At 39.4% G+C, this 10,930-nt stretch overlaps 1 protein-coding gene across 3 annotated transcripts; it reads right to left on the reverse strand.

The window, feature by feature from the left end:
- Positions 1–2,132: 2,132 nt before the first annotated feature.
- On the reverse strand, positions 2,133–9,768 carry MTERF1 (mitochondrial transcription termination factor 1). 3 transcript variants are annotated; one of them, XM_011963229.1, is made up of 3 exons: positions 9,705–9,768; positions 9,106–9,164; positions 2,133–4,019 (listed from the first exon to the last, which is right to left on the reverse strand). In XM_011963229.1, the coding sequence occupies exons 2-3, from the start codon at positions 9,132–9,134 to the stop codon at positions 2,849–2,851; spliced, it is 1,200 nt and encodes a 399-aa protein (XP_011818619.1). In that variant the 5' UTR covers positions 9,135–9,164; positions 9,705–9,768; the 3' UTR covers positions 2,133–2,848. The 3 variants fall into 3 exon arrangements, with proteins under 3 accessions (XP_011818619.1, XP_011818621.1, XP_011818620.1); XM_011963230.1 differs by having other exon boundaries at positions 2,144–4,019; positions 9,688–9,710; XM_011963231.1 differs by lacking the exon at positions 9,106–9,164.
- Positions 9,769–10,930: the final 1,162 nt, after the last annotated feature.

Below are 10,930 nucleotides of genomic sequence, written 5' to 3' on the forward strand. Positions count from 1 at the left end.
TAAATCATGCTGCTATAAAGACACATGCACACATAAGTTTATTGAGGCACTATTCCCAATAGCAAAGACTTGGAACCAACCCAAATGTCCATCAACGATAGACTGGATTAAGAAAATGTGGCACAGATACACCATGGAATACTACAAAGCCATAAAAAAGGATGAGTTCATGTTGTTTGAAGGGACATGGATGAAGCTGGAAACCATCATTCTGAGCAAACTATCGCAAGGACAGAAAACCAAACACTGCATGTTCTCACTCATAGGTGGGAATTGAACAATGAGAACACTTGGACACAGAGTGGGGAATATCACAAACCGGGGCCTGTCGTGGGGTGGGAGGAGTGGGGAGGGATAGCATTCAGAGAAATACCTAATGTAAATAACAAGTTAACGGGTGCAGCACACCAACATGACACGTATATACATATGTAACAAACCGGCACATTGTGCACATGTATCCTAGAACTTAAAGTATAATAATAGAAAAAAAAGAAAATGGGATAATAAAAAAAAGAAGAAGCCAGTCACAAAAGACCATACTGTATGATTCCAATTATATGAAATGTTCAGAATAAACAAATTTATAGAGACAGAAAACAGATTCATTTTTGCTTAGAGCTGGGGGAACAAATGGAGGGAAACAATGGGGACTCACTAACAGGTACAAAGTTTCTGTTAGGATTGCAAACATATTCTAAAATTAGATTGTGGTGATGGTTGTTGCTATGGTTTGACTATCTGTCTCCTCCAAAACTCACGTTGAAATTTAATCCCCAATGTGACAGTATCGAGAGGTGGGGCCTTTAAGAGGTGATTGGATCATAAGGGCTATGTCATCAGAAATTGATTAATCTATTCATTAATTAATGTATTAATGAATTAACGGGTTATCACGGGAGTGGACTGGTGGCTTTATAAGAAGAGAAAGAGACCTAAGCACATTAGCACTTGCCATGTGATACACTGTGCCGCCTCAGGACTCTTCAGAGTCCCCACCAGCAAGAAGGCTCTCACCAGATATAGCCCCTCAACCTAGGATTTCTCAGTTTCCATAACTTTAAGAAATTCCTTTTCTTTATAAATTTTCCAATAAATTATAAATGTATTATAAGCAATGGAAAATAAAGTTGCACAACTCTCACTCTATACATATAAATTGAACTGTGTCAGACTTTAAATAGGTAAATTGAGTATGTGATTTACATATAAATAAAGCTGCTTTTTAAAATACTATCTTTTGATTATAGGTATCACTGATTGCATCATTACTATGTGCAAGAAACCTTAGAGGTGCATTTTCATTTGATTCCTACCAACTCTGGAAGGTCAATTTCTAGTGTTATAGATGAGAAAAACAGGTTCAGTAAATTTAAAACATTAACACAAGTTACTCAGGAATGGTGCCCAGATATATCACTCTAAAGCTTTTGCTTTCTAAACTATGCCATGTTTGCCATCAAATAAACAAAGATAATTATAATAAGAGTATTGTTGAATATATAAATGGCCTTAGAAAAGCAGACATAGTGGCCGGGCACGGTGGCTCAAGCCTGTAATCCCAGCACTTTGGGAGGCCGAGACGGGCGGATCACGAGGTTAGGAGATCGAGACCATCCTGGCTAACCCGGTGAAACCCCGTCTCTACTAAAAAATACAAAAAACTAGCCGGGCGAGGTGGTGGGCGCCTGTAGTCCCAGCTACTCGGGAGGCTAAGGCAGGAGAATGGCATGAACCCGGGAGGCGGAGCTTGCAGTGAGCCGAGATCCCGCCACTGCACTCCAGCCCCGGCGGCAACAGAGCGAGACTCCGTCTCAAAAAAAAAAAAAGGAAAGCAGACATATTGTTTTTATCAATAGTAGGAATAAGGTTTTTTAAGGCATCACTGATAGCAAATGAGGTTTAAAAGGTTGAGCGCCATTATGTTAATTCAAAAACGACATCTAGAAAACAAATGCCTCTGAAAAAGTCATATAATTTGTCCCATATCTTTCAGTTTATGTCAGAGCTAGATTGTTAGTATCTTGAAAATACCGACATTATCCGATTTGTCATTTTTTAAGTCAATGCCTCTGAAAATTACTCTTTAATATTAGCTGAAATGCCAACAAAATGCACAGAAATGATTACCATTTCCTTAAAGTATATTAGGCAATAATATTTCTTTATTTAGATTATTCACATTTAGTTTTTTATGTACATTTAAGACTTTATAAACACTAACATTAGCAATTCCAGAAGGGTAGGTAGATTTTTAAAATATAATTACTCTTATAAAAGGAAGAAATATAGACTTAACACTAAAGAATTGTATTTTGTGACTTCACCTATAATGCAACTAATCATCTACTTAGTTGCTATGTTAATCTACTTGCTTCTGCAGCAAATTATCACTGACTTAGTGGTTTAAAAGAACACAAATTTACCATCTTATAGTTCTGTGGGTCAGAAGTTTGACATTGCTCTCACTGGGCTAAAAAGGTGCCAGCAAGGCTGCATTCCTTTCTGGGGACTCTAAGGGAGAATCTGTTTCCTTGCCTCTTCCATTTTTTTTTTACAGGCCCCCTTCATTCCTTGGCTCAAGGTGTCTTCCTCTTTCAAAGCCCCCTTTTACCTTCCTTCAAAAGTAGTCGTCTTTCTTATATACGATCACTCTGACCTCCTCTTTTGCCTCCCTCTTCAACTTTTAAAGACCCCTATGATTATATTGGGCCCTCCCAAGTAATTCAGGATAATCTCCCCATTTTAAGGCCCTTAATAACATTTTAACTTAATCACTTCTGCAAAATTCTTTTGCAATGTGGCATAACATATTTACATTTCCTGAGAATTAAAAACACTGGCATCCTTAGGCCAATCTGCTTAACTTTTTCAATTTAGCTTCATATCTTTTTTTACTCCAAGATAGAAGAGTGATGTTTAAAGTACTCAAGTTACAGCCAACATTTACCAATTCTCTGATTCGACTTTTTAAAGTACTTATGCTTGAATCCAGAACCCGAGGATTTTCAATTATTTGTGAAATACTAACGTTTTCTTCTATGAGGCAGTCTATTTTATCATTAAACTTTTTCTCTGCCAAGAAGATCACATCTGGATAGCTTAAGACAAACTTCTGTACCTCTTCTTCAGTACATTCAAGAGAAAACAGCTTCTTTTTGATATTTGTGTAGCTTCTTCTGGCATAGTCATTGGAAAGATCTAGGATTTCAGCTCCTGGACCACATATCAGAATCAGCAGTTCCTCACTGTTCAAGTTGAAAGTTGACTGTAAGAATTCAATGTTAGTTTTCACCCGCTTGGTGCTCTGAATTAAGATAAAAGGGTTTTTTAAAATTATCTTCCTGACAAAATCTGTGGGATCATTGTGACCCAATGACAAACAGGTTGCCTGCAAAAAATTAACCATCTGTTTATTCAGATCAAGACTATTGGAGAAGGTACGAGGGGCATTGGTCAACAATCGACAAAGGCATTTACGGGTCAATCCAACTGAGTACAGGAACTTTATATTATTCTCTAAGTTTAAGTTGTTATTGGACCGAAAAAAGGATTCAGGAGAACGTTCCAAAATATTTACAATTTCAAGGTCTGATGTCACAATCTTTCTCCACAGATCCCACCGTTTTGAAAGATTCTCAGTAGTACGTGTTATTGCTCGTGGGTATCTTGATATGATGCTAGCAATCACTTCTTTGCTAGCTCCTTTGGAAAGAAGGAACGTCTTCAGATCCTGCTCATTGGTAATCATCCTATGAAAAACTCCAGGCTGTCGTTTCCTTGCCATGTCAACATCTACTCCCATAGTAAGTAAGTTGTTCAGTAGGTCCTCATTTTCCAAAGGCTCACTGCCTGCATTATGACACTTCACACCAAAAAGCCTAAATGAAACTGATTTGAAGATGATTTCTGCTGAAAATCGGGTCATCCAACAGCTTGAACCAAAGAGAAAGTTACTTCTCATATGCCAGAGGTTTCTTGGTGCCATAATGGTGAGGTAGTTCAAACCTTTTGAAATGCTGTGTAAAACAACACATAAAATATTATACAAATGCATGTGCTAAACAACTAAATGGCCATATTATGATCCTATGAGCATCATGGTCATTTCTATGAGAATATTACCTTCAGCTCCAGCTCTACAAAACTGTGTTAATAATTCAGCCAATGCACTGTCTCTCCCTAGCTCACTGCTTCTGTTATATGTAGGCATGGGGCTGCTTCCATTGTTAACATAAAGAAAAGCAGGATGGGGCACCATTAGTGACCCAGAATTGTTCTTCCTTTTTTCTTGCTCTTTTTGTTTACCCTTGCCTGCCTTGGCTACCTAAAATCAGTTGACCCTCTCCATCTCTGCTTTGTCCTCCTGATTTCCAAATTTTTTTTTTTTTTTTTTTTTTTTTTGAGACAGGGTCTCACTCTGTCATCCAGACTGGAGTGCAGCAGCACAATCATGGTTCACTGCAACCTTATCTCCCTAGGCTCAGGTGATGCTCCCACCTCAGCCTCCCAAGCAGTTGGGACCACAGGAATTCCCCCCCACACCCAGCTAATTTTTTATTTTTATTTTTTGTAGAGACAGCGTTTCACTATGTCACTCAGGCTGGTCTCAAACTCCTGGACTCAAGTGATCTGCCTGCCTTGGCCTCCTAAAGTGCTGGGATTACAGGTGTGTGCCACCATGCCAGGTCTGGCTTATTGCCTTATATTTCAATTTTCCATGTCTTTGACCTTGCCCTGCCCATAGATACTAGATTTCTTTGCCTCTGGCCTCCTGGTTTTCAAACTCTAAATCTAGCCCTGAAAACCAACACCTCAGATTAATTTCCTAGAAACAGAATTAATAATATTGTTAATGAACATATGAGGAAACAGAGGAAATTCTCAACATCTTGAACATCTTTTTCTAGATTCATGCTACCCTTTATATCCATGCTACCATTAAAGCCTTAATTTTTCTTAGCTTATATAGACCTCTAGTCAACAGCTCTTGATCACAATCATTTGGTTTACCCTACCATTCCCTACGTTGTAATCCAATAATTCCAAACCAATTTTCATCTTCAAAATGATCTAGTTGCGATATTAAATCCACATAGCCCACCACATGTGAAACTGTGCTGAAAGATGGCATGTAAACATTAAAACATTACTTTCACCATTCTCCCCTTCTCTATCACCATATTAACAAGACTAATTTTGGGCTGTTTGCATGTGTTGCACAACACTTTCAACTTTCAGCTTCTAGCATGTGACTAAAACCTCAATAACTCATTTTTCCTGATCATTTAGAAATGGGGCTCAAAACATACAAGCTTATTTATAATCATAATCATAGCTCCCTACTAAAATGAGCATCTCTATAAGAAATATTTTATGAGAAAAGCAACAGAAAAAGCGTTCTGTTATTCAACCTATCTGATTTGTTTCTAAGCTACTTGTGCCTGAGTCATATAACGTACATATATATTTTTTTAAACTGTACTTTTGCTTTTTTAGAATATATAACTGTAACAAGTTCGTGCTTGATTTCTAATTACTTACAATGGGCTCTTACTTAGAAAAGGCCTTCTTTTTTCTCCTTTTCCTAATTAAGCATAAAATAGAAAATAGAGATAGATGATTCCAACCCACTACTAACCTCTTTGGGCCAAAGACACTGCTTTCAAGATCAATTTCAAAGAAAGCCTCTTTGTGTCTGTCCTTTCAATTACTCCAGTTTTAACTAGAACTTGATTATGCCTACAGGCAGGGAACATTCCTGTGGCTCACATAATCTACAGATTCTCACAGAATTGGGAAAAGACCCCAAAACTATAGAATCAAGTAATGTGTAAAGCCAAATGCAAGGCACTCACAACATAAACATCAAACAACAAAAGCACATTTTAGACTGATCCATACTCTGCTGAACTCCCTATTCTTCACTTCTCCATAATACCACATACTACTCTGTAACTACATACTCTTCCAAAAATGCATGAATTTAGAAACTAAAATACAATTATCCTTCTAACTGAAGAATGAAGGCTCTTCCTTGCATAGCTCAACAGCCTGTTCTCTCTTCCAGATACTCAAGTGACCTCTACTGGAATAATGGGACAGAATGCATCAGCTGGAAATCAGACCAGTACTTTCTAGAGAGGTCCAAGATGATATAATGCGATGGAGGAAGAAAATAGTAAAACTACAATTTATATTTGTCTTAGCCTTTGAAAAATTCTTTCTACATATGTTTTATAATATAAACAATAAACAATGTAATTGTACTGTAAGACATATAATCAATAAACAAATGTACATATATTGTAGGTGTATTTTTACTGACAAAGTACACAATCAAAAAAGTGTGGACTACTACTTTAGACAGTGCACTTTCTTGAGACTATTAGCATCATGGTAAACAGGCTGAACAAGCCACAGAATGTTCAACAGAAATTATATTAATAGCAAACTAAAAATAAGTAAAAATGTATGCCAAAATTCCTAACAAAAAGTAACAAATCTATAAATGTTTCTTCTAAATCTGTCACAAGTAAATTTGATGTCTTGTGTATAACTCATCCTTCATGGAAGTATCTTCCACACAAATTAACATGTCCCAAACTTGAGTATCTTTCCCAGTCCCCAAAGTTGCCCTCTTCTGACTAAAGATACCATTATCACAATCACTATCCTAAGAGTCATTTGTGATAAAAATCTAAAAGTGAGCTTTGCTTTCTTCCTCTTCCTCAACTCCAGTCATCAAATCAAGTAGATTCAACTTCTTTGGCATCTCTCCGAAATCCACCCTTGCTACTCTTCATAATTCTCATTCTGTTACAAGTCTTCATTCTCTTTCACCCAGCCTGTAACAGCCACCTGATATGCTTCTCTGACATCAATCACTCAAAACTGCCACCATACTGATATTTGTAAAATGATGTGATTATGTCCCTCATTCTCTGATTAAAGACCTTCTGTAGGTCTCCCTGAAAAAACAAAATCTTCAAAGTAATCTTTTTCTAGCTACCTTTTCAGTTAGTTCTAACAACCTTACCATCTACTTCTAACTACCTTTCCAGCTATGTCTTCTATTCTACCCCCTCAATACCTAGCACTATCGCCTCTCAAACCTCTGATCCCAAACATCCTTGCCCATTCCTGTCTCCCTGCCTTTGCTTAAGTTGCTCTTTCTTTTAGAAACGCCCATCCTCCTGATGCCTATCCATAGGACAAGGTCCCATTCAAATATAATCTTCCCTCAAATGCTTAAAATACTTACAATTGAAGTCAACCATTTGTTTTATGATAACTTATTACTAAGGAATCTAAAACTAAGCTTTCTATTTATAGAAAACAAGAGCTGAAATGGACTTACAACAGGCATCTGAAATTTGGTCTTGATTACAATACTAAAATGCAATAAATTTACTCTAAAAATGACATGTGTGGTCTCAACTAAACCTAGAAACAGTAATTAATAATATTGATTGTTAATGAACATGTGAGGAAGCAGAGGAAATTCTCAAATATTGTTAATGGACCAGAACCAGAATTTGGCACCAGCTGCCACAATTTTAAATGTTCATAGCCTTTAACTCAGCATTTCCACTCCCTGGAGATTATCCAAATGGAATAAAAAGGGCCAGGGGCAGCAGCTCACATCTGTAATCTCAGCATTTTGGAAAGCCAAGGTGGGAGGATTGCTTAAACCCAGGAGTTTGAGACCAGCCTGGGCAACAAAGTGAGACCCTTATTCTACAAAAAATCAAAATATTAGCCAACTGTAACAGTGCACACCTATAGTCCCAGTTGCTCAGGAGGCTAAGGCAGGAGGACTGCTTGAGCCCAGGAGGTCAAGGCTGCAGTGAGCCATAATCTAGCCATGGCATTCCAGGCTGGATGACAGAATGAGCCCATCTCAAAAAAAAAAAAGACAAGAATACGTGTTTGTTATGAAAAATAATGACCAGGCCAAGTACGGTGGTTTCATGCCTATAATCTCACCACTTTGGGAGGCCAGGAGTTTGAGATCAGCCTGGCCAACATAACAAAACCCCATCTCTACTAAAAACACTAAAATTAGCCAGGCATGGTGATACATGCCTCTAATCCAGCTACTCAAGTGGCTAAGGCTCAAGAACTGCTTAAACCTGGGAGGCGGAAGTTGTAGTGAACTGAGATTGCACCACTGTACTCCAGCCTGGGTGACAGAGCAAGACTCTGTCTCATAAAAAAAGAAAAAGAAAGAAAAAGGAAGACCATCATAACATTATTAGCTACGGCATAAAAGAAGAAACTCAAATGGCCACCAATAGAATGATTAATAAATTGTGGTACATCTATGCAGTATACTATAAAGGTGCCAAAAATAAAGACTGATCTACTGCAATAAAAAGATGTCAAAGATACTCTACATGACAAACTGCCTAACGGTATGGATAATGCCATGTATATTAAAGGCAGTGGGGGGACATTAATGTATACAGGGGGTGAGTGGAATGACAGTTATTTCTGAAAGATTATTGGAGGCTATGTACTACTTTTGAAATACTGGGACTTTAATGAATATGTGCTACTTTGCAGTCAGACAAAAAAATTTTAAACAAGTAAAAATGGCCTTAGGTGTGAAAAACAATGGGAAATACGTATTATCTTTATCAATTTTTCAGTTTCTAGCACCAAAAAAGTCACACTTCAAAATTCTCCATGATGCTTTACTCTTAGCAACGGATCGCCATTGAAAATACTCATAATATCTAGTAGGGTAAATGAACACCTAAAAAGCCTAATACAAGAAAGTCACCAACTTTCCTCATGTACAAATTTCAGAAATGGCACCTATTCCAAAATTGACTTCAATCTATTTCTCAAATTGACTTTTTAAGTTAACCAAAACCATTGTCCCACGGGCTAATGTTCAAACTTAACAAACACACTGAAAATCTCTATGCTTGTAGTATGATCGGTCTAAAAAAAGATTTACGTTCCCCTCTGCCCCACAACTGGCCTATTAAACAGGCTGTTAATGGAAATAATCACTGGCCCTAAGATACCACATTCCAGCTGGTCTTCTTTTGATACAGCTATCTAAGTTTGGAGATCTTTACATGCATTTCTCACCTTGTCTGTCTTAAGGAAAGGCTCTGCATCCCTCCAGAAAGGCTGGAGAACAGCTGTCTCTAGAAATGACACACATACACAAAAAAGGCAAAATATTTCAGGCCTTCCTAATACAAAATAAGAGTTCGATCCCAGCTAAAGTTCTCATTGCATTATGTTCTCGTGAGACGCATTACCTCTTGCAAACAACATCTCTCAGACACACAGAAAAGAAAACGGCAAGTACATGCCTACATATGATGGGAAAAGGTAGCGGAATCACGAATATGTTTTGTAAAACCAAAGCTAAGTGCTTCATACACATTGTCTCGCTTTACTCCCCACAATTTTGAAGGTAGGCATAAGCCTTAAAATTACAAAATCTGAAACAGCGCCGAGCTCCCATAGTAGCCTGCCTTCGCTAGCTGAAGCATTAGGATTCGAACCCAGGTGGATCTTTCTTAACTCAAAACCAAGGTAATTCCACACCGAAGGCTCTTTCCATCCTCTTCCTCCCCCAAGGGCAACTCTGCAAGGGGTTGCACTGTACAGCAGTCACCCACACCCACTTCTTAATAAAAAGAAAGGAAAGCACGGCCTCACCAACTTGCCAATCTCACCCTGAACTGCACCTACCCGCTGTAGATGGCTTTTACTTCCGCCTCTGGAGTCCGGAGCTGCGAGAAGGAGCGGAAGTGGAAAAGACTAACTTCCGGCCTCGGGTCGCGCGCAGAGGTGACGTCATTGGTCCTGCGCCCCCTCGTGGCGGTACTTTAGCCCTTCGTAGCCCGACGCTAGGGGCCTGGCAGGGGGCAGCAAGAGACCGCTCTGAGCGCGGGGTATTGAACGCCCAAGACGGGTTTTGGAGGGCTCGGTGGGGCCTGGGACTCCCAGTCGCCTGGGCAGATGTCCGTGGGGAACTGTAGGGCATTCTGTAGGGATCCTATGGGGGCATCCACTGCCGGCCGACGACACATGGTGGGAAGGTCGCTATTATTTACATGCCATGTTGCAGTTTTTGATAATGCGATTGCTGCTCCTAATGTGACTAACGCGATGCCGATCAACATCTCGGCGTTTTTTGGTGCAGGAAAAGCGGGTGTGGACTCTGTTTAGTCCCAGATTCTCTTTCTTTCATGAACTACCGTGGAAATCCTGGAGTGTCACTCCTGGTCTGAAGTCAGCATCTGCCTTCAGGCTGGGAATCAATTCTAGTATATACTTCGATTTACTTGCTTGCAGCTCGAATTCAAATATGGTTCTTTTGCGATTGTGACGGGTTTGAGCTATTTAAAGAATGGAGGCAACTGAAACCTCAACAGTGGATGCGTTTTTTGCTCCCTCCTGAGGCATTGCCTTAAACCACGCAGTCCTCAGGCTCACCTGCCTAGTGATGGTGACAATGGAGGAGATAAAGCTTCAATTCAAGGCACTTCTACTGTGACCATCAAAAGAAAGATAATATCTACGTTAATGAATTAATCGTGTCTGTGGAGTTATCCTCAAGAGACAACGGTGATTTGGTCCTTAAAAAAACACGGGATCAACAGGGTTGACCCTGAATTTTACAAGGAGGAAAAATTTCAGGCATTACTAACTCCTCCATGTACGAGCCTAATGATATAATTTTCTGTCTGGGCGCGATGGCTCAGGCCTGTAATCCCAGCACTTTGGGAGGCCGCGGCAAGAGGATGGCTTGAGGCTAAGAGTTCGAGACCAGCCTAGCCAACATGGTGAAACCCCTGTCTCTATACAAAATACAATTAGCCAGGCGTGATCAAAGGTGCCTGTAGTCCCAGCTACTCGGGAGGCTAAGGTGGGAGAATCACCTGAGCCTGGGAGGTTG

This window comes from Colobus angolensis, unplaced genomic scaffold (assembly GCF_000951035.1).
Source record: "Colobus angolensis palliatus isolate OR3802 unplaced genomic scaffold, Cang.pa_1.0 Scaffold605, whole genome shotgun sequence".
NCBI classification, from domain to species: Eukaryota; Metazoa; Chordata; class Mammalia; order Primates; family Cercopithecidae; genus Colobus; species Colobus angolensis.

Coding starts and splice junctions, on each gene's coding strand:
- MTERF1 (XM_011963229.1), bottom strand. CDS start 9,134: ATGCAGAGCCTTTCCTTAAGACAGACAAG. Junction 4,020..9,105: donor CTTTCCTTAAGACAGACAAG/GTGAGAAATGCA, acceptor TGTTTTACACAG/CATTTCAAAAGGTTTGAACT.